Below are 23,559 nucleotides of genomic sequence, written 5' to 3' on the forward strand. Positions count from 1 at the left end.
TCCCGGCGGCCCGGTCACGACACGATCGCGATCAGCCGCTGCGGGTAACGACGCCCGTGACTCCCCGGGGCCCTGGGCGCAGCGGTTGGCCCGACCTTCGGGGCAAAACCTGGGGCTCTGGGTGCCGAGCCCTGGCCCGAGGCCCCCGAGGAGGGAGGGTGCCCTCGGACCTCGTCCCTGAGCGCTGCCGGCCTCTCTCGCAGGAGGTATGTCGCCGGAGGCCAGTGTAAGTCAACAGCTAAGCTGGAGGGGAAGGTGGTGATAATCACGGGAGCCAACACCGGCATCGGGAAGGAGACTGCCAGAGACCTCGCGCGAAGAGGCAAGTCACCGGCCTCGGCCAGCGGGCACCCCTCTGCGGCTGGCGTGGGCGTGCCTGGGCGTCAGTAGTCCCTTTTCTGCATCTGAGGGAGGGGTAGCGTATGCTTACATTTAAGTGAGTTGGATTCCCAAGTTATTTCAGACGAGCCCAAGTATCGCTCCTCCAGAGGCCGTAACCACTGAGGCCCAAGTCCCCAGTTCCTCAACAGGTTTTATTGCCTGAACTCCAAAAATGTGCCTTGTGACATGAAAATGCTCTGCGCTGCAACTGTTTTCAGAGGACTAGGGAAGTTCCTGGTATCGGTGGGTTCTGCTCGTATGAAGCTGGGAAATGCCATAGGTACGCTGCTGCGTGCTTTAGATATTCATGTTTCAAGCTAATTTCGTTTAAATGCTTTTTGGGAAACTGGTAAGGAGATTAAACTACCTGTTCACAATCCATTTAGAAATTACTCTGGCTGGAATCCAAGTATCTTCACGTGCTCCTGGCTTGACGTTCCCATTATAGGGACAGATATAACCCTATCGTACCAGTGTTGTGGTACACACTTTTGACCTGGGAAAACCTGGACAGAGGCACTTCAGACATGGATTTTCCTGGTCTGAGAACAGCTTTCGGCTGGATTGGAGCTAACAACATAGTAGGAAAGGCTTTGTCTCTCCCAGCTGCTCCCCTGACTGATGCCAATTCCCTAAAGAAACAATACGTTGTTTGTAAGCACTGTGAATAGTCAGCCTGCTTGTCATGACCTTGATCATCCAGTGTGCTCTAGTGATCTCAGCTTCTGCTCCTGCTTTTTTCCTCCCACCCTTGCAGGTGCCAGGGTGATTGTCGCTTGCAGAGACATAGCGAAGGCAGAAGCTGCAGCCAGTGAAATCCGAGCTGAGACAGGGAACCAGCAAGTCATTGTGAAAAAACTGGACCTGGCCGATACGAAGTCCATCCGGGAATTTGCTCAGAAATTTCTAGCAGGTACAGTCTCTAGATCCTTCTTTTCAGTGAGAGTATTTTACCTTACCAAGGACTGCTGTCTGCTCTTCTAGCAAATGCCAAATCCCTGACCTGCATACATCTGTACCATGTTCGGTACTGCGGTTCACAGCCACGAGCTAGCTTGTGGTAAGAGACTTACCCTTATTTTATTGAGGTAACGTGGCTGCAGCTCAGACAGGCGTGGGTTTTTTTGGCTGACTTGTGCCACCTTCTTGTCTGTCTTCAGTCTTGGTGTCCCTGTTTAAGGACATCTGTTGTTTCTTGCAGAGGAGAAGGAACTCCATATTCTCATTAATAACGCTGGGGTCATGTTATGCCCTTACTCCAAGACTGCTGATGGCTTTGAGATGCACCTGGGAGTCAATCATCTTGGTAAGGCCAGTGGAGTCATGTTTGCATTCAATATCTGGGGCAAAATGCCAGAGGAAAATCCTGCTTTCAGATTTTCTCTTCCTCATCCTTTCTTCTTGGGGAAGGATGGAAGGCCAGAGTTAAGCGTTCTGGAGATGCAATGCAATGCATTTTCTTATCATGGACCCAGTTTAAGTATCTGTACCTGTTACCTGGGACATCTGAAATGTATGACAGCTCCAGCTTTTTGAAGCTGAGGAGCAGAACTTAATGGGCTCCAAAAAGTTTAGCTGTTGATTCAGGGGGGTATTCTGTTTCCTGGACAGAAGTGGGCAGCAGTAAGATACAACTTGTAAGTAATATGTTTTAAGTACTTTGAAATTCCAGCAGGGGAACCTTCGGAGAAGGATGACATTGCCTCTCACCCCTAGGTCATTTTCTCTTGACCTTCCTATTGCTGGAGCGTCTGAAGCAGTCTGCCCCAGCCCGCATAGTGAACGTGTCCTCACTGGCTCATCACGGAGGCCGAATCCGCTTCCATGATCTCCATGGTGAGAAGAGCTACAATCGTGGCCTCGCCTACTGTCACAGCAAATTGGCTAACGTGCTCTTCACCCGGGAGCTGGCGAGGCGGCTGCAAGGCAAGTCCCACAGGAGAGCGGAGTGTTTTTCCGCTTGGCTTTTGAGCACCATGGAAGAGGAGAGTGGATTGAAGAGAAGTCTGGAGATTGGCTATGCAGAAATGAAATGGTTTGAGGCAAGGGTCATTGACAGCTCTTTGCAGGAAGAAAATATCTCCTGTCTGTGGAACCAGGAGACTTAAAACACTAATTGTCTTTACAACAACAGGGCAGAGGAGTTTAGTAGCTTGGCACAGTTGAATGTATTTCATTTTTCTTTGGTGCTTGTCAAAAACTACCTGCATCCATGCAGACAATTGTGCTATGTGGGTGGAAGCTGAAGAAACAGAAGGAGCTGAACTACAGTTGCAGTCTCCAATAGAAAAGCTAATGCATACTCAGCTGCTTTAAATGCTGATGGCCTGCGGAACAGAAGCATAGGACTAGACAATACCTAAGTCACAACATCTGTCACAGCCATGTCAATTTAGTCCTTTTCATAAACTTAAGTAGTATTTATTGTACTAAAACAGAAGCACTGTCTTCTCTAGGAAATTAGTATTACAGTAACTCAAAAGAAGCTGGTGTTCTCCAAAGCCTGATGGAAACTGCTGCTGTTGTAGCGCACCCAGGCCCTCTAGCACATCATTTTGCAGAAAGCGTGTAGTGACTGCAGCCTTTGGAAGGGAGCAGGGGATGCTCCAGCAAGCAGTTGACTACAGAGGACTTCACTTACCTCTCCCTGTATCCATGCTTGGACTCCTCCTTTAAGTTGTAGAGTATCAGCAGGTAGAATTTAGGAGTATATTACCCTTTTTTTTTTTTTTTTCAAAATGCAGTTTGGTGCATACAGATTTGTCCTGGACTGTTTTCTTTTGCCATAGGCACTAAAGTCACAGCAAACGCTCTCCATCCTGGTTCTGTCCATTCTGACCTGGTCCGGCACTCATTTGTAATGACGTGGCTGTGGAAGATATTCTCATTCTTCTTGAAGACACCTTGGGAAGGAGCTCAGACCAGTGTCTACTGTGCAGTAGCAGAGGAGCTAGACTCTGTGACAGGACAGTATTTCAGGTGGGTGCAAACTGATGGAGTGATACACTGTGGAAGGCAACCTTGTTGGCTGGGGAAAATGATGATTACTGTCATTCTTTATTAAGAAGGGACTGGGTAAGAGGCTGGCTGATAAGACTGAGGGTGACAAATACTAGAGCATTACCCCTTCCAGGTCTGTTGCAGTGGATATCGTGTTAGAAGAAATCCCTGACCTGTGCAACACTTCACACAACAGCAAGTCCTTTAGGGCTAGGAATATCACTGTACTCAAAGCACAGGAATGGCTGTCACCTGCTCAGAGCTCTAATCCTGATCTGCCTGAGACTTGGGCAAGTCACTTTTCAATAGAGCTGTTTAGTTAATGAGGTCACTTGAGTCAATCCTGGGAAGACCACTTTGGTTCTCTTTGTAGTTTTACCCCACTGGAGCAGAAGGAGCCTGTGCTCCCAGGGAGCTGGGAGTGCTGATGGTGCTGCATAGCTAGGAGGTGAGATTTTCAGGACTGGCATGTGACAAAATAACTTGATTCTCCAGTGTGACAGACCCACCAGCTGGGAGGGACTTCGGCTGGGATGCTTATCGCTCTGTCCTGCAAACTGTCTTGTGTAGCTCCCACTACAAACCCTGTTGTTGCTTGACTTTGACTTACTGCAGGACCCTGCATAGTCATGCCTTTTCCCCTCACCAAAACTACAGCCCAGAGCAGTTCCAACTCATCATCGTCCTAGATTTGAAGACTGCCATTTGAACAGATCCACGCAGATACATCTGTCAGCTTCCCACTGGGTGTAAAGCAGTGTAACAATACTGGTTTTTGGGAAATGAATGTGAAAATTCATAATCTTTTTTTTTTTCTCCCCACATGGATACTGTTGGAGCCTTTGCATCTTTGCAGAGCTTTCCTCTTGTGATATGTGACCAGATTCGTCTCTGTAATGACTCCGTCTGATCTTCATTTGGGAGTTTGTACCATCTTAATCAGACTTGATTATATAAATAGATGTCTTAATCTTCCCTGGATGACTGTCTGTCCCGGGATATAAATGGAGCATTTACATGCTGGTGTACAGAAAACTCTAGTGGATTTTAAACTCATAAAAGAAAGGAGTTTTAGACTTTGTGGGAAATTAATAGCTTCAACAAGAATTCAGAAATTACATTAGACCAGCCTAAAATCCTTTTCACTTTCCAGGCAATAGAACATAAAGCACAAGTATAGACATTAAGAAAAGACATTGCCTGCCATAGCAAGACAGGTGGAGTCCACCACAGTAATTTCAGGAACATCAGAGACTGTGCACTTGGAGCTCTAAAAACACTAGGCTGGATAGAAATCTTGCGAGATGCAATTTCCTCTGTTCTCTTAAATTCCCATGTTACTGCAGCATCTAGCATTACAGATGAGAACACATAATCTCTATTCCAAGCCAGAGTGCTGTCTGATTGCAGGAGCTGAGAAGAAAGGAGCCACAGTTCAGAGGATAATGGAAAAGGGTATAAAGATACATGGTTATTACAGTATTATTATTCTGGGGCAGCTTTGCCTTTCATGCAATGGCAATATAGTGGGATGAACAGGATAGGGTAAATAGTTGAGAATGAAGGCTGTTTGAGTGGCTTTTTTGTAGTGTTTACTAGAAAAAGTGCTCCTGAAGAAGCCTGGTTAGCGTTTATAGCCCTTTTTAGTGGTATGAATGAGAATGTACACTGAAGAGTATATAGTAGAGCATATATAGGTTTCTGTAAGAGTTGAGACAACCGATAGAGCTAAACTCACTTGCCAGTTCTTGGTGCCATACGGGAAGATTCTTCCCTAGTGAGCTGGAAAGAAAGCTTTCTCAAGGTGGCTTAGCACCAACCCTTGCTCATTTGCTGGATAGCCTCCCACCCTTCTTCAATTGGTCTTGAAGTTAAGCTGATAGAAAGCAACTCCCTTATCTTAACAGAGACATTTCGGTGTGCTAACGCAGATGGAGATCTTTGACTTAAAAAATAAAAAGTGTTCCTCTTACAGTGATTGCCAGCCAGCATACGTATCTCCACGGGGTCGGGATGATGAGACAGCAAAGAAGCTCTGGAGTGTGAGCTGTGAGCTCCTTGGCATCCAGTGGGACTGAGCAGCGCAGGCCGCAAGTGTGTACCTGGCTAAGCCCAGCGATGCTTCTCCTGGGAAGAGCACTGCCGAGAGACCTCAAGACTAGAATGCTGATACTTCAGCTGCCCTAATGATGGTTCTATGGACACAACGTAACATGAATTTCTGGAATATTACACTTAAGGATTGAGATTTGTAAGCAACCAGTCCCCTTGCCTAGCTGGAGAATTAAGAGCACCAACACAGGGAGCAACCTTTGCTTGTTATCTCACACAACAGCCAGAGGCTATTGTTCTCTGGCTTTAGAATAGAAATGGAGGTTGCAGTCTTAGGTTTAGATTATGAAGTAACAAAGAATTACCTTTATTTAAAGCTTTTTATTCCTAACAGTAATAGTAAAAACGTAGGGCTCTAAACTTATGATCTGTGAGGTTAGTTTCAGTTCCTACTATTTGACTTGGCAGAGTGAAAGTACTTTAGGATATTAGATTTTCTGGCAATTACATGCAATACAAATGCTCACAAGCACACAGAAACAGGTGCTGGCCTTTTTGTGCCAAGCATTAGGTAAAGTTTTTAAGTGGAATCAATTATTTTTCTCTATATTCTCTGTAAGAAGCTGGACCCTAGCCACTGAAGTATCTTTGCCCCAAATGCCCATTGATTGCAGTAAGTTAACTGAGGGCTGGCATGTCTTTTAAGAACCCAGCTCAGTGCAGGTGACTGGGAGGTTAAAAGCTGCAGGAGTGCCGCAATTGTGCATAGGCAAGTTATCTTATTAAAAAACCCCACACACCTCTCCTGTGAAGCATTGAGCAAGGATGGTGTAACAGTTGTCACAATAAACCCCCCAGCTGCACTTTAAATGACTTTAGAACCTAGAAAAGAAAGCAGAATGAGTAAAGAACATCTCAACTATGTTAAAAAAAATTTAAACAACTTCAGCTAAGCCTGTAGCTTTAAGTGACAGCAGACTACCTAGAGCTAAATAGCTGAAGCAGAGGTCAGGGCTATCTTAATATTATGGTCAAGTTAGCTACAGGACAGGAACACAAGACTTGCACAGAAACCCTTATGTTTGTCTGCCCAGCAGTTACTGGCCTTGGCTGGCCAAGGCTGCCAGCCTGGCCTTGCAGTACCATACAGCTTGCACTTCCAAAAGGCAGCTGGGTCAATCCGCATAGTAATGGAATTGCTCCCTTGGAACTCTAGTGCTACTTTGTTGCAAATTGTTAGGGTGTGATCCATAATTGAAGATAATTTCTGAAAGAGTTAAACAGTTAGAAAACTGCTCAAAAGAGTGCCACAGCTCATAGGATTAACTTCTGCTTCTGAAAAAAAAATCTGGAAGTTTTTTGACTTTCATATGAGCATGCCACTGTGACCAACTGCCAGTTTTGGGAAACAAATGCTAATTTTATGATTAATTCTTTCTGCCTGGATGGTATTTATGCAGATCAGTCCTGTGCTACCTCTGAGCAATACTAAATAAAGCCATTTTCCTTTACAACAGGAGACTGTATCTTCCTTCACAAATGTTGAATCGGGTTTACTTGGTGTTGCTGTTATCTGCACCTGCCTTACTAATGTAGAGAACTCAGTTTGGGTAACATTTTGGAGTCCGTTTGTGTGTTTCTCCCTGTCACTCTACCTTTTTTCCTCCCTCTTTATGCTTCGTCCTGAATATGAAACTAAATCCACAACTACAGTGTAGCAGTAGAATGCTACCTAGCACTGCAGGCTTGGCTTGCTTTCTCTGTGTGTGATTCTCTGATCTTGAAAGTGGCTTCCAGGAGCAACAGAAACCATTTTAAAAAAAAGCAGAAAGTGTCTCTAGGCTGAAATATTTTGCCCTTGCAGGTCAATCCTCTTCTCAAAGAAGTATGGTTGTAGATTTAACATAAGACATGTAACCACACATTGCGATAGACACACACCCACTCTTTTTGACCTTGGGCAAATAATGTATACCTTCTTCTAGGCTAATCTGTAAAATGAGGGAACTAAAGCTCATTTAGCTGTCACAAAGGGAGGCTTGTAAGGGAGAGTTAGATTAACATGCAAAGCTACCTAAAGAGGATTACCGGTTTGTGAGAGTACATGTACGAGACTGAGCTAGCTACCTAGCTACTGGGAGGACGTATAAAGATGTGATATTCCAATTGATCTAAATGTTGAGGACACTGTAGCAGAGAGAGATTTTGCATGACTGAACAATTCTCCCTCTTCTAATTACTCTGCTAAGCATAGCCAAAAGCAACATACAGATCTAGAAAGAGATCCCAAGCTATGCTGAGATAAAAAGCAAACAGAAGATACGTTAACAGTCATAATACTTTATTCTCTTTTTTTATTGTAAACAAACCTTGGTCATTAATAGACAAGTTTTTTAACTGGCAGTACTCAATCCCTTTTTGATGCGCAAAAATTCAAAGCCCCTTTATAATTGCACTATTCATGACACAAGGCAGTTAGTCAGGATCAAAATTCCAGTTCTGCTGGTAAGAGAAAGATCCCTACAATTCCAGGTTAAGAACATCAAATTACAACAAACACTATATAAAGTGCATCAGGTACAGTGCAAAGAGGTCAGGAAGAAAGGCAGGTACAGAACTGACTGGTCTGCATGGCAAATTCCACTCTCTGTGCTCTATACAGCTGAAGGAGCTTGAGCAGAAAAGTAGTTATTACAGCACTGCAGATTTAGATACCCACAAACAGTAAAACCTCCTCCCTATAATTAGAGATTTGGAAATGATCGAAGGCATGGATAGTGTCAGGTTTTAGGATTAGCCTGACGGCTGTAATCTGATGGAAAGCTAGGTCAGTCTGGCCATGAAAGCAAAACCTTTCATTAGTACTGCTCACTAATGAGATAATGCAAATCTGCGGTCAGGAGATTCTGAAAGCTACATGTGGTCATTTCTGACCGCTTTGCTCTGAGACATGCCCTGCTCTGGTGGGTGGAGCACCTCCAAGAGAGGGGTTTGTGTCAGTGGGGCAGTGGTCATCAAACCCTACAGGAGATGGACCAAGTCCTTTCCAATACCATGGAAGTCTGTTGTGTCACTACAGTGAACTTGGGGATAGTGCAAAACTCATATTTGACAGTCTCAATTATTTTAGGTACTAAAACTATTTACAGTTACATTACACTTCAGAAAACCTGTTGTTTCTTTTGAAGTAAACAACTAAACTTCTTAACAGAAAAAGTGAACTAATTTTCCTATTTCTTGTGCTGAAATACACGTAAACAGCAAACGCAAACTCTTGCAGAGTGCCATTTTTTGTTCCGTTTCTTTTTGAAGGTCCTACTACTGTCTACCATTCTTCTGCCCATTTCTCACGTCCCCATCACAGTTGCAGAGAAGCAGCTGCTTTTTTCAGCACCCCTGAACACAGCCATTACACAAAGATCCCTGCTTTTTCATAAAACTGAGTTAACCTAACACTTCCAGAGCAAATCCTGTCAATATAGTCTACACAGTATGTCCAGTTCATAAAAATTTTGTCCGATGTTCTATTGTACCTGACAGGGACAGATTATTCTGCTAACAAGCAAATACATACCTCTGTGACAGGGATGCAGACACCTGTTGAATTTTACCACAGCTTGCTCTATCCATATTTTCTGCCATACCTGATGAAAAACTGTGGAAGTTTACTGGCAACTGTTCAGTGAGAAAGCTGCATCACAATAATTTATTGGATATTACCACAACAAAGAAAGAGGTATGTGATTTTTCAACTATTTTCAAGGATTATTTTCCCTTTGTACTCCCCTTACAGGATATGCCCTTTATAACTTCATCCACCTAGTAAGGGCTCAAGTGCCGTATGTATGGCACACATCTGACAGCATGACTGGTAAGTAGAAACCTACCATGAAGAATCAGTTCCTACCTTTTCAAACAAACTAAAGAAATTGGGCACATTGTACTAGGGGGCGGGGGGGGAAGCAATGGTTTGTATAGAGGCTTAAAAAAAAAAAATCTCTGAATTTCAGTCTTTGTAAAAGAAGATCTCTCCAATCTTGAAAAAGTTTACAGGAAACCCATAATCACAAAGAGTTTTATACTCTAGGCTACACTGAGTTGATGAAATTTTTCTGTCCTTTCTATATAGGATTTCCGGATTAAAAATAAAAAACCATACAATAAAGTTCAGTGCCTTTCGGGGGGGGGGGCGGGGAGGATGACAACTGCCCCCCCCCCCCCCACCCAACAACAAAAAAACCCAAGCCAAAACCAGAAGCGCTCTCTTCCATACACCTAAATTCTTGTTCAGTTTGAAATTGCCCCCTCCCCCCCATCAAAAAGATAGCCAAAAAACACCCTGAGGTAGTGACTGTTTGTCAAAATACGGGACTGGCACTTGTAATTTAGTTCCTTTCCTTTCACCAGAGGCACATTAGCAGCATCCATTTCCCACCAACATCAATCAAGAGGCTTCCATTTTACCAAAAGATTGCTGAACCACACACCTTTAAGCTGTCTTGAAGCCTTCCCCTTCTGTATGATGGTGAACGTCAATCACTTATTACTTCCTAGTGCCCTGGGGAAGCCGATTTCTTGTTTTGGGCTGGTGCACCGAGAGCCATTGGGCACAGATGGCCTTCACAACGTCATCTCCGCTGTTCTCAGCCAGCTGTCGCACGTGCTGGACTAGCTGCACTGCTCTGGTCTTCTCCTGTCTCACTGAGACTAGATAGGCAGAACGCAACTTGTTGCACATCACGTAGGCCTGGATCTGAAGCAGAAGAGGCAGTCAGAACTTGGTTAGAAAGCTGTGGTAAACCAACAGGACAAGCTTAAGCAAGGATTCACTAGAAATACCTAGTTCAGAAGTGTGTTGTACAAGGCAGTAGCAGCACATTATGAAGCCAAGCATGACATGGAGCAGATCCCAATGTAAAAGATGGATAGACAGCTGTGTTTTATTAAGTTTGTCTCTTGTGGAAACTCCTTTACTGTATCACCATGAAATTAGCAGCAGGAATCCTATCTAGTGCATTAATTTACCATATCCTCATAGCAAAAAGTCTAAACCAGTAATTTTCTTCCATTGCTGGTTCTAGAACAGCTCACATTTTTCAGTGACAGATCTTACATAAAGGCAGAATGAAAAGCCCGTTTTTCAATCTACATACAACAGTGAGTTTGTCAGTTGGAGAAGGACAGAGGACAGTCACAAATCTTAAGATTTTATTCCCAGCTATGCCACTGAGAATCTACAACAATCCACAAATGCTGACCCAAAGCCTCTTCATCTATAAATGTGCATCTACAGTTCACATACTCTCCAGTGGCTTGGCTGGCTGGTATGAAAACTACTGAAGAAACAAAGTAGTTTAGGCCTCCAAGAAAAAAAAAGTACATCAGAATTGGAGAAGTTTTATCATTTAACTCTCAATCACAATAGAAATAGTATAATCCTGCAACAATATGCTGAAATGGTCACCTTGGAGGTATGGTGATCCTCGTTACCTGTCTGCCATTACTAGAAACTTACATGCACCTCAGCGAAAAGCTGGGTAACAAAACCAACAAACCCACCAATGCACCCCTCTGAAATACTTTTCCTCGCACTATAACAAATGCCTAGCCCTCACTCTGAGGACTGTCAAGGAACTAATAAGGATAATATCAATTGGTACCTTCACATCACAGCTCTACAGTCACAACCACCACAGCCTTGAGGAATTCACTGTGATTTCTACAATTCAGGCAGTGGCCTTCAAAACTTTGGCTTGAGTGAGGATGACAGAGAAGATGGTGGAAGATATAGCCTGCAGACCAAGACTGGGCTGTTTAGCTCTTGCTAAAGGAGTTCCTCTACGGTAGTTTTACTTACCTTGTTTTCATCACTGTCCATATCCTGAATCAGATTATCAAGATCCTGCATCCAAAGAAGGGAAAAGATGTTCACGTTTAGAGTGACTATAGTTCACAAACCTTTACCCCATCAGGGACCAAACCCCTGCATAGAGGAAGGGCTGCTGAGATCCCAGCTAAATGGTTACATTGTCCCAACTGCGAGTGCTGCAGATATAGAAAATAGGCAGTCCAGTGCCATGTCTGTGGGGTGTCCCTAGAGAATGCTATGAGTCCCGGAGTCCCCCATGGACATGGCTCGCGTTGCATGAAATGAATTTGTTGGTTGTCTGCACACCAGCAGGAGTCAGCCCCCATGGCCCACCCTGACCCACGGGGTGGACCGCATCCCCTAGCCTGATTAGTAGAACTTGACAGAGAGCATCTCCTCCCTTCACTGGGATGGAAAAGACACTGTGGTAGGCAAAGGGAATCTTAAAATTGTTTCCTATGGAGGCAGGAGGTTTCTCCCTCCACACATCCTCTGTGGTAGGTGGGGAAGCCTCACTGAAGGGAACACCTCCCACCCCAATCAGGAGCATTTGGCAGGATCCTGTGGAGCAAAGGTTCTCTCCCCATCATGGGTACTCATTTGGGAGGTGCAGGGTAGGAGCATGCTACAGCTACTTATCGTTTCCTCTCAGAGTAACTTGCATAAGGCAAACCACATACTCTCACCTTTAAACAATGCATGTAGTACAGAGCCAGAAGATATGAAAGACCCACTGAAGAGCAGCACAGGCACCACAGGATGGTTTCCCTGTAGTCTGTATTGTATATACCCATTTTACTTCAAAAGGGACACAATGCAGGATAGAATTACCTCAGCAGGAATGTTCTTGAACTCATTTAGACAATTTAGGATAATGTTGTCCCCATCATTTTTTGCTGCAACTCCAGACTCATTGACACACTTGAGGAGCTGCCGGATCTCGCTGTACTTCTGCTGGTTCACCAGCTGCTTGGCCACTTTGCTGTACACTTCTGTAGCCTCCAGCTGGAAGTCCTAGAGGTAGTTGGAACATCAGAGCAACACATTAAATGTTCTCAGCACGTTTTCTCACAAGGAGTCTATACAACTGAGACAATCTCTCCTAAGGACAAAATATCACACCATCCTCAAAAAAGTCAAAGCTGTTTTGGGGACCTCTGATTTTCCAGTCACCACTGCTCAGGTTTGGCTTAAGTTTTCTATAATCAGACTGGTAAAACTCAATTTTGCTCAAGAACAAGAGCACTGTTACTACCTCCTTTTCAGGGGTGGCAAATAATCAGTTTTAAGTTCTTCTGGCAAATGATCCTTCCTAGGTCCCTACCCACCTCTCCCTCACTTAGCAAGCTTCCACTATATTCCTCCAGCCACTTCACCAGCAGCCACCTTTTGTGTACCCTAAGAAACAGGAGGCAAATGACCATCATACACCTCCCATATGAAGGAAGAGACGATAAAAGCTGTAGACTGATCCTGCCATGCATAAGGCAAGAAAAGAAGAAAAAGGAAGGAAACAGAAGTGATACTAGACAGCTGGACTCACTACTTCATTTTTACTGGGGGCTAGTGACTGCTGTTGCTGCTAAGAAGTGCTACTTTTCTAAGGCTCTCCATCTCACTACGAACAGGTGTTCTGCCTTGTACATCCTGACCTGAAAAAAGGAGCAGGGCCTGCCATATCTACAAATATTCTTTCAGTGTGCCACCTCTGTCCAGAAGTGGCCCTGCTATACCCTCTGTCCCAGACAGGAGGCAAATGCAAACTGCACTACTTGAAGCAGTATCTCTTAGCAGCTCCTAATATATGGAGGAGAAACACACAGAGAAGTTTGGAGGCTCATGAGCTATGCTGACTGATAAGCACCTCAACTTCTACCCAGACATGAGGAAGGACAGGTACCCAGAGAGAGCTTCCAGTTAATCAGCTTTGCTCTCTCAGCCAGGAGAATAGTACAGAGATAGCCCTGGCCTTATTTATTCACTGTGTCTTTGCATGGCTATCATGAACTGCAGAGAGCTACCAAATCAGAGCTCTCTACTCACATCTGTGATTGTGGTTTGCCAGAGTTAAGTCACTGAACAAGGTGCACAGCAATGGAAAAGCTGTACTTAATTCCTCTGTAGGACCCAATTAGTTTGGAAGTGTCTTACTGAAGCAGCATCTTAATTTTCTTACCAAGCTTCCTCCAAATACATGGACTTTTAAGACTTCAACTGGTGACTTTTCTCACAAGAGGTTTTTCTTTTGGGGGATTAAATGACATTTTGCAAAAAAAAGTCTTTTGCTTAAACAATCGCTGCTTGCAGGAGTTACTTTTGTAATAATAGTGCTTGTTACATCAAGTTTTTCCATACCTGAAGGACTCTAAATGCAATCCCAAAGCCCTCCTCAATGTTTTTGCCTTCCAACATGACCTGAAAGAGAGGCATAGATAAGTTTGTGGATGCACATTCCTTTTTCATACATAGAGTTGAATAATAATGCATTTCCAGATTTTGCCCAGAGCCCAAAAGACAATGCATTACTTCAACAGAAAACGGCACCACCCCAACAAGTAGAGCAAATATAGGGTCTATTGTCACACACCGATTCCCTGTGGGACATTGGACAAGTTACAGATGGAGCTGAGCTGAAGTTAAGGGTTAGAATAATAGCAGTATTTGCCTTGCTTCAAAACACAACAGGATATATAGTCATAAGGCATGTTACTATTTGTATTTAGGATGCTCTGCCTCTGAAAGTTTGAATGTTGAGGAGAGAAGCTCTAAGTTCTCATGTGTTCTCTGCTACTTTGAGGAAAAACATGCATTTTTCATAAACAGTAGGTTGCATACATGGACAAGTAACCCGCCCATGAAAAATACAAGAGGTTGCTCCAACCATCAAATGTTTCAAGTTAATGTTGATAATGAAAAATAAAGCTGTGTTTGAAATAGCAATAAGTACCTTGCAAGCAACATCCATTTTCATGTTATTGTTTCCAAAGAGTGTGGGCAAGGAGGAACCTGACATTTGACACGTTCCTGAGCTCTCACATCGATGCAGGAACTTTGTTACCTCCATCTGCAAATCAACTGTATTGATGTGCCTAGATAAAGGAAAAATTCTGGCTTTATTTTGAAATAGAAAGTGTCAATTATTATTTATGTGAACTTACTAATTTCTTCAACACATTTCAAAATAAGGTATATTTCCAAACAATAATTATTTTAGTGACTTTTGGACTTCGTCTTTTGTGTAGCCAAGTCTGCAGCAATGAGATACTTTTCAGCTGTGCACTTAACATGCATCGCAAGCTGAAGGAGAGCACTTGTTCACATTATTTCAAAAGAAGTTAGCCAAAGAATCTGGATCCCAAATATCTGGCTCCCTCTTTTCCACCTCATCACACACACTCCTCCCCACCTTTAAATTAGAGTCCAGACTAAGAAAAAGAAAGAAAAAAGCCCCTAAGAAAACCAAGATATAAAAGCCCAAGTAAAAGAGAGATCTGGCTAAATTTACACTTCACATTTTGAATACAGGGATTCAGTTATGTCTGGCACCTATAACTTGTACATAGTTGAATGTTGTGAGTTAGCCCTGGTAAGAAGCTAAGCACCACAAAGCTGCTTGCTTTGCGGAGAGGAATGGAAGAGCAGAAGCACGAAAACTTGTGGTTGATACATAGCTGTCTATGCACTATAGGGTTTGTTTTTTAAATTAAAGGAAAGTAGATGATACATAGACTGATATTTTTAGTAGAAACATTTGCTCATCTCCTGGGTTGGGAGCTACTGTGTGTTAGCTACAGCCAACTTAAACACAACCACTGGGGGGGGCGGGGAGGGGAAGAAAAGAAAATAAAAGAAAAGAAGACAACAGCCTGAATTTCCCCTTTCCTGTAACTTAGGTTCATGTTTGTAGATACCTTGACACATCTGTAGCAGACATTTTCTTCCGGAAAGTGAATGCCATTTTTTTCCTTCCTGAACTTCTTGAGACCTCCTGCAGATAGACTTTGAGATGGTCCTTGATCTTTAGAAGCCATGTCTGTTTGCCTCCCAGTTCAGTGTAAGACTTTGCTCCATGAGTGAAAAATCTAATGCAGGTCATGGCAGCACGAACGTGATCCTAGAAGAAATATACTGAACACTAAGATGAACCAAAGTACACCACCTTCACTAACTGCTGTCTGTACTAAAGTGCTCACACAAAGCAGGCAATGCTCTGTTTTCTTCAAAACAATAGTTAAGCTCCTGCAATGTGCCAGATCCATGACAAACGCACAGCAGGTCAGCTTCAGTCAGGCTCACACCTTCCTCTCTGTTTTTTAGGATTGGAATGTAGCAAAAATATAGTTGTCCATCATGCAGATTTACACCAATGTAAATAATCAAAAGTCAGTATTCGACATTTCACTGAAAGAGATGGCACTGACCCTCATCTTACCTTCATGAACTGTTGCAGCTCATACAGAATATGGTAGTAGTTCTTTCTCTGCAAGTATTTGCAGGCTGCAATCAAGTAGGCTCCCCAGCTCTCCAATCCTGGATCAATGGTTTCCAGCAAGTTCTCCAACATGTGCAGTTTTCCACTTTCATAACTTGGAATGAAGATCCCTTCAATGAACACTTCCGATGGGGATTCCTACACAAACATCAGAGAGGTTGCTTGAAGCAAAGCCACAGCAGCTTGTTGATTTTCTTCATACAACATAAAGGAGTATTAAGTGACAGAGATCATAAAATGAATAAATAATTTAGGTTGGGAGGGATCTCTGGAGGTCATTTGGTTCAAACCCCCAATCAAAGAATGGCTTCCAAGTTAGGTCACGCTGCTCTGGGCCTGTCCAGTGAAGTTCTGAGCATAACAAAGTAGGGCAATTAAACTGCCTCTCTGGGGCCCAGTTACTAAGTCTAAATATCCCCACTGCAAAAAAACTTTTCCTTATATCCGGTTGGAATTTCCCTTGCTCCAAATTGTGTCCACTATCTCTTATCCTTTTACTGTGCACATGTGAGATAAGCCTGGCTCTATCTTCCCTACAATCACCCACTTGGTAGCTGAAAACAGCACACAGATCTCCTTTTGCCTTCTTCAAGCTGGAAAAACCTAGCTCGATCACTCTCCTCATATATCATGCGCTTCAGGCCCCTAGCCACTTTGGTGGCCTTCCATTAGACTTGCTCCACTTTGACAATGTCTGTTTTGTACTAGGGAACCCAAAACTGGGCACAGTAGTTCAGATGAAACCTCACAAGTAGTGAGCTGAGGGGGATATTTACTTCCCTTGACCTGATTATGGTCTCACAAATGCAATCTCACATATTAATGTTACTATGGAAAGAAGCATGTGTGACAACATGGCCTGCACAAACGTTTTAAAGACATGATATGGATTATTTTTTTTTTTTAAATCTCAAAGTAAGATACAAGCTACAAAGCCTGTACACATAAAATGTTTCCAACCAACCAACTACAAAATGTTTCATCAGAAGCCTAGTACCTTACAGCTTTAAGGTAACAAACCTTCTTCTCTCGTTTGCATAATTACTACTAGTCTCCTTGTCCAAAACTTCCACATCAAATTGTATGTCTAAAGTATTTTCAAAGCCTGCTACTTAACAAGTGAAATTATTTCACCAATGTTGCAAAAATATGCAACTTTAAAGGCAAATTTAAACCAATATGAAGGACATATTTGAAAAGGAAATTTGATATGTAGGTAAGTATATGAGCTTAGAATGACTGATGATACAATGAGAAAGCAGGGCTGATAAGACAAATTAATTTTCTGTTAATAAAGCTCGTAAGCAGACTGAAGATAATGGAATTTGATGTTTCAAGTTGTACTTTCTCAATAAGAATTATTTCTAATAACAATAATACAAAAAAATCAGTAAATCAAACACAAGCACAGAAACTTAAAAAAGCAAAAACCACCCCAAACCCCACACACTTAGCAGCTTTCAGGCTGGTGAGATGCAATGAATTCACATCTCCTCCACATCTCCCAAGAAGCACCCTTAATGAATTAGTGAGAACCTTACTGGAATAATTTCTAGGTTTAATTGTAATTTAGCACCAACAGAACTGTCTTCTCCAGACATTCTTAAGCCCTCCTATATTATGCAGTTTTCCTAAGGGAGAACTGGAAACCACGTTTTGGCTTCCCTAGACTTCTGTCTTCTGGGACATGATCCTGTATTCCCTTATACTCCTAACAGTTACAGAAGTGCAAATGAGAATGTCCAATTCAGCAAACAATACCAAGAGGCAGAGCTACTGTGATAGAGAGTAAAGTCTAGTGTTATCAGCACACTGGAATTCAAAATCTTCCTTCTCTCTTCCGAACTGTATGAGAATTAGTCCCAAGTTTTCAGCTTTGTAGAAAAAAGATAAAAGTGCTGTTGATGCAGGACCTCTATCAAAAAAACACCAAAACATTTTCTCCTCTCTAGAAGCCACTGTTTCAACACAATGGGAAAGAGAGATTAAACACAAGATATAAAGATCAAAGTTATTTTTTCATGTCCCTGAATTTTGTCAGTCACGGGATAGTTCATATAACAACATTTAGGACCTCAGAAAACTCCTGTGCAGAAAAACACCCAGAATGCTGCATGATGCTCATTACCATCTTAGACTACCCTTGAAGCCCTCTTAGCTACTTTTCAAATTTCAATTTAGGTGGTGGCAAATTAGATTACTCACCTTATTTAGCAAGTGAAGCAGTGCTTCTCTCATACAGTCATGCCTCATGTAAAAGCTTATTATTGCCAGATTAGTGCCGTAACTATGTAAATAGAACAAGCACTCTTGATAGTAGCTGTTGTGCTGAATTTTCCCCTCACACATCATCTCCAGAGACAGACTTCTTGTTCTCAGTGTTGCTTCAAGTTCCCTTAACGTGGCAAAGTAATCATCATCCTGCCGTGAAAGCAGAGAATCAATGACAGGTGATGAGTAAGAAGAAAACTTTCTTTTCAGTTAGATCTTGTCACTCAGCCCTGAAGCATTTCTGTTATTGTTGTTTTTAAAATAGCTATCACTTTAGAGGGGTAAGAATCCAGTAATGCTTTTTATAAACACTAGATTGGAACCCTGCTATCAACAGAGGTGCTGAACGTTGCTGTAGCTAGCATGGCTGTTTCCAGGGACAGACAGAAGGCTTATTTAAACACAATTCCACTGTCAACAGCTACTTCAATAACCTAGTTCAAACAAGCTTTTTTATTCTCCTAAAATACATATGACTAAGAGGTCTTTCAACATTATGATTCTGCAGTTACTTAGTATTAAAAGTCATTTTTTGGTACCTAATCAGAACTTCCAGAGCTAATCCCAAACCATGTAATAGTGCTTTTTGACAAGGAAAGAAGAGTGGGACAGCATTTGTAAATCCTCCTTTGAATTCCTGCAAAGTTATCAGTTTCAGTCAAAAAAATGGCATTACTGCAGCACCACAACATATTGTTGGGATTGAGTTTATTTTCTTCATACTGTAGTAATAACATGTTAACCAGTACAGCTTTCCCCTCCACTAAGTATGTCCCCAGATACTATGAAATCCTATTGTCTGATTCTCAGCCACCAACTCACTGTGATGAAACAGCTAACAAGTTTCCCAACAATATTCAGTTTGCAATATGCAATCATGACAAAAGAAGGAAAAAACCCCCTAACAACTGATATTCCAACATGTGTTGCCATAAGATGTGTATTAAAACATCATTACTTGGGTTTGTTATAGCCCTTCAGAGCAGACAGAAGAAAAGACCCTTACCGCAATGAGTATGGGCTTCACTGTGGACTCCAGGTACTGTATCACATCCTGGACTAGCCTTGAACCATGGTTCAGCTGGTTTAGATCCATAGGTGGCTTTAAACAGCGGTTAAATTTCTCTCTTGCTGAACTTAAGTTTCCAGCTTTAAGGCAAGCCATGCCCCAGGCATGCCATGCTCCACCTGGGTCCAACCCAGATTTTGTAGAAACCTAAATTCAAAATAATTCGTTAATATTGCAACACAGTCCCAGTATAGAAAACAGGAAAACTGACTTACCACACAGTCTGAGATTGTGACCTTTCACTTCCTAGAGCACATTTCCCATTAAAACCAAAACGAAACCTAAAAAATTCAGTGCTGATTATTTCCATATTACTGGCACAAAGTGCCAACTACCAAAACACCCACGATCTCCAAACATGGAAGTATTTTTTATTGTACAAGTTTAAGCAACTATCTTTCTGGGAAATTTCAGTTCAGCAGTTTTAAAATTCAGGACATTTTCACATCTGCTTTTCTAAAGCAGATGATTTTTACAGAGCAGAATTCATCAGGTTTGTGGTTTCAAAAAAAGCAACAGAAGATGCTTCACAAACCATCAGGATATTTTTTATTTCACAGAACTTTGCTGATCAAATTTATTCCTGATTTTCTTTAGTACACCAGCTGCCTTTAAACATGAACCATTTTTATTCAAATAGGTCATCTATTCCTGCTGTTTATTACCCCTTAAAAATCCTAATCCTGTTTGTAGTATCATAATCCTGTTCTTAAACTGCAATGCAATAAAACAGAGGCTTATGAAATTCTGGGAGCACAAGAAAGACAGATGATAAACCACACCAGATGAACTCTGATAGATGTATTTGCCACCATTGCTGATATCCAAGTAAACGCTTGGGAAAGGTGTCTTACTAACGTCTGCTGTGGGATTACAGACAAATGAAATCAAACATACAAGCTTCAGATAAAGTCCTGCCACAAAGGATGTCTCAGCCCTTCTACTGGATGCAAGATTCCTCCATTTAATGACTTTCTTGCAGTTAAGTCTATTCCAATTTTAATTGTACCGGGAAACAAGGCCCCTACCCTTCCCTTCAGCAGCCTGCTCCACAGCAGGACTATCCCTTCTCTGAAATTTTTTTCCAGTGTTCAGAAAATTATTTCTTCCCTGCTGAAAAATTTAATCCCAGTCTGTAACTGTTTAAATAAATTTCACACATCACATCCATCTGAACTCAGGAGGGAGAAAAGCAAAAGCCACTACAGAAGCATTATTAACACTGACATCCCTCCATTGTCATTACCTCTATAGCTAGCTGATAGTACTCTGCTTCCAGAAGCCGATTTCTTAGTCTTGTTACTGCTGCAGGGAGAAGAATCTGATCCAAAGATGGTATTGGACGGTAAGCAGCAGCAACCAAGATATTTAACACATCCACTTTGCTGATGTAGCTAGGAGAAAACAAAGAGGTTAAACAAATACACACACTTTCACTATTATCGTAAAGAACTTTATGTCAAAGACAACTCTTAGAACAGTGGTTCCTAATCAACAGTATACCAGGTTTCTCTATCCATCATACTATCCTATCCAGACTATTTTTTATTGGGGTTTTTGCCACACTCAGTAGAACACTGGCAGACGCTGATTGCAGACACCAGCTACATGTTACCAAATCAAACTAGTACATGTGAAATTCATGTATTACACCTGCCACCCCAAGCTCTGTAGGAGAAAACTTCAGAAAGTGTAAAATGCCATTCTCAGGAAATGCAGGTTTGAAATTCTATATTGAAATATAGATTGAAAGCCAATACACAATATCAAAGTAAAATATTTACCCCAGTCTTTGTGAATTATTTCTCCCTACTCTGAGAATTTTCTCAGTAATTATCATGTAGTCATACTACTCGAATTTCTACTATTTGAATTCTTACATTATGAGCTTCTCTTCTTATTTAAAATGTCCACAGTACAATCACAAAACAACCCTCCCACCCTTCACACCCCAGTAAGAAAGGATAATGGTCTCAACAATACCTCAATATATCCTAGTGAACATCTGACTAATCACCTGTCACAGAGAGCTAGATCCTGGCTCCTTCCAGCTTTTACAAACATCATTTTGGCACTGAAGAGCAATTGTTTCATGATGTCCATGAGGAGACCAGCATCCACCTCAGGATTAGCGAGCCCTTGGGACAACTTGCAGCAGTGCTCTATCAGTTGGTGGCCACACACTATGCTGTCACTGTGCAGACTAAGGATGGCAATACACAAGGAAGAGCTGGGAGCCTGACAATTCGAGGAAAGAGAGACAAACATGGCTATTGAGATAGTTCTCCAGGGAACTGATTATATTGGACTCTCTTTCTCCAGACCTCACCTGTTCATAATAAAATTCACTGCGTACAATTTCATTCTCCTCTTCGTTCAGGGAAAAAATCCATTCAAGTTCAGTCGCCTTGGGTATTCGCACCACTGTGGAATATTCATGATTAGAAGTTTCTGCAGCCAAAAAGAAAACACCAGGTAGAATCACTGTACAAGAAGCAATCAAGCTGGCTAAGGACACATAATGCAGAGCATTCCTATACTCTCATAAAACAGTTATCTGTAATCCTCTCATTGTGCCACTTCCTGCCAGTATCACATGTCCAGCACACAGATTACAGTAACATTTCCATTCCTCAGCAGGCTGCCAAATTGTACCTAAACTTACTCTCACTGTTACCAACACCCTGTCACCAAAAACTGGCTCCAGTGACATGTCTTCAAATGATTATCCAACTCTTATCCTACTGGACATCAAGCACAGCAACCTCCCCTCTTTAGCCTTCCCTCAGCTAAGTTATTAAATATTTCTGAGCAGGAGGGAAGTGGAAACACGACAGCTGTGGGTTACAGCTAAAAAGGGAAACTGAAGAACAAGTTGTAAAATAAAGCATAAATTGACTTAACTGCCTGTATCTTCTTTTTAGAATTTGTTATTTGAACATATAGCCCAGCAGCTTGAGGACAAAAGACTGTGAGAAGATGAGCTAACTCCTTACATTTTCATATAAACTAGTACTGCAGAAAATTGGGTATTTGATCAAATGATTCAAGAAATTTCATTTCTGTGAAGTCTTTTTCTTTCCTCCAGATTAAGGAAAATTCTGTTTTGAAATTAGTAACCCAGAATAGTTACAGATCAAATACTGTCTGTCATCTGAGTGCAGCTGAGAGTGCACAAGCCCTCTGATGCTCAAACTTGTGATTGTGGTTCCTGGCAGAAAAACAATGGCCAATCTCACAATGCTAAGAAATGGAGAACAATGCTAATTTACTACTCTTTGCCCTGATCAACTTCCTCTTCTCCCTCGAAAAACTTAAAAAGTCTCAAAAATCACTGCTCTACATTTCACAGAAGGACTGTTAAGAGTGTTGAGTAACTAAAACTGTAGGGTGAATAAAAGAAAAAAAGAAAAAAAAAAGAGAAAAACACTATTTCTAAATTGAACTGGAAACTGGAATAATTACAATAAACCAGGCTTGAAAATATTTGATATATGATAAGCCTTCTTCACAGTCTCATCAGATAAGTTAGAAAAGCAGAATAAAACACTTTCCCTCTTAAATCTGAGGATTTCCGTACTGTTCTTATTCACTCCTACTGAATTAATCGTAAGGGCCCAGTGCTGTGTAGCAATGATGCAGGCAAAGAGAAAGATCTAACCAGAAGCAGCAGCTCAGAAACTGCATTTCAGCTGTTTCAGTCTTGTAACAAAGGCAGCAGTAAGTAAAGCAAACTTCTGTCAACAGCAAAAAAAACCCCCTCAAATAGCCCATCATACTTAAAAAGGCGACAAGTAAGGAAAAATATTTTAATTTGTTTTGTAGCACAAATGCAAATTTAGCACCATGTTTCACATTACTGCTATAAACACTTCAAATAACTATGTTTTGGTCTGCCACAATTTCACGTCAGTGTAGGAAAATTTTGCAGAATCACCTCAAACACCAGACTAAGCAACAAACAGTAAATATCTTCTGAGGAAAAATGGCAGGTAAAAAGAAAAAGTCAACTAAATTTTGTTATTATTCCTGAAGTGTTATATTAGATGTGGAAACTGAGGCACCGAAGAGAAATTACTAGTCCATATTCACACAACCAGCAAAGGAGATGGAACTCAGGACACAACCAGAGGGGCCTCATCCTGTGCTACCCCCAGCCAGCATGGGGTATCAAACACCACAGCACACTGCAGTGGTATTCAGAGTTGTACCATCATGGTTTGTAAAAAGAGGATCACTCAGCACAGGTGTGTAATGGGCTAATTAATTCCTACTCATACCACAGCCTCTCACTGTTTCTGGTATGCAAGGTGCATTCTCTAACTGTTGTTTTTCAGTTCCTTCCTTTAATCCCCATCCAGCATGTTCAAAATTGGCCAAGACATCTCTCCTAAATCTCAATTTCCATTCACAGAAGTTTGGAAT

The 23,559-nt window shown here is 42.0% G+C and overlaps 3 protein-coding genes across 7 annotated transcripts in view; 1 reads left to right on the forward strand and 2 right to left on the reverse strand.

Annotated features, from left to right (window-relative positions):
• The window catches only part of VTI1B (vesicle transport through interaction with t-SNAREs 1B), an 11,319-nt gene extending 11,032 nt beyond the window's left edge, over positions 1-287 (reverse strand). Inside the window, exon 1 of the mRNA XM_010574276.1 lies at positions 110-287. Within this exon, the coding sequence (XP_010572578.1) occupies positions 110-287 (178 nt within the window). The remainder of the gene's footprint in view (positions 1-109) is intronic.
• A 75-nt stretch (positions 288-362) lies between these two features.
• On the forward strand, positions 363-6,524 carry LOC104835922 (retinol dehydrogenase 12-like). The gene is made up of 6 exons (XM_010574181.1): positions 363-661; positions 1,139-1,294; positions 1,583-1,687; positions 2,098-2,307; positions 3,171-3,360; positions 5,357-6,524. The coding sequence occupies exons 1-6, from the start codon at positions 568-570 to the stop codon at positions 5,457-5,459; spliced, it is 858 nt and encodes a 285-aa protein (XP_010572483.1). The 5' UTR covers positions 363-567; the 3' UTR covers positions 5,460-6,524.
• Positions 6,525-7,787: 1,263 nt separating this feature from the next.
• The window catches only part of ZFYVE26 (zinc finger, FYVE domain containing 26), a 49,830-nt gene continuing 34,058 nt past the window's right edge, over positions 7,788-23,559 (reverse strand). For all 5 annotated transcript variants that reach the window (XM_010574185.1, XM_010574182.1, XM_010574187.1 and 2 more), the window contains 12 exons: positions 21,464-21,585; positions 21,152-21,372; positions 20,381-20,528; positions 19,072-19,281; positions 18,000-18,215; positions 15,735-15,932; positions 15,214-15,416; positions 14,250-14,391; positions 13,658-13,717; positions 12,134-12,316; positions 11,291-11,335; positions 7,788-10,186 (listed from right to left, as the gene is read on the reverse strand). In XM_010574185.1, the coding sequence (XP_010572487.1) occupies positions 9,977-10,186; positions 11,291-11,335; positions 12,134-12,316; positions 13,658-13,717; positions 14,250-14,391; positions 15,214-15,416; positions 15,735-15,932; positions 18,000-18,215; positions 19,072-19,281; positions 20,381-20,528; positions 21,152-21,372; positions 21,464-21,585 (1,958 nt within the window). In that variant the 3' untranslated portion in view covers positions 7,788-9,976. The remainder of the gene's footprint in view (positions 10,187-11,290; positions 11,336-12,133; positions 12,317-13,657; positions 13,718-14,249; positions 14,392-15,213; positions 15,417-15,734; positions 15,933-17,999; positions 18,216-19,071; positions 19,282-20,380; positions 20,529-21,151; positions 21,373-21,463; positions 21,586-23,559) is intronic.

Source organism: Haliaeetus leucocephalus, unplaced genomic scaffold (genome assembly GCF_000737465.1).
Source record: "Haliaeetus leucocephalus isolate CR32 unplaced genomic scaffold, Haliaeetus_leucocephalus-4.0 Scaffold417, whole genome shotgun sequence".
Taxonomy (NCBI): Eukaryota; Metazoa; Chordata; class Aves; order Accipitriformes; family Accipitridae; genus Haliaeetus; species Haliaeetus leucocephalus.

Excerpts from the sequence above, each read along its gene's own strand:
- LOC104835922 (XM_010574181.1), top strand. The coding sequence starts at position 568 with ATGAAAATGCTCTGCGCTGCAACTGTTTTCAGAGGACTAGGGAAGTTC. Across the intron at positions 1,688-2,097 it reads CCTGGGAGTCAATCATCTTG|GTCATTTTCTCTTGACCTTC; the intron begins GTAAGGCCAGTG and ends TCTCACCCCTAG. Across the intron at positions 2,308-3,170 it reads GCTGGCGAGGCGGCTGCAAG|GCACTAAAGTCACAGCAAAC; the intron begins GCAAGTCCCACA and ends CTTTTGCCATAG.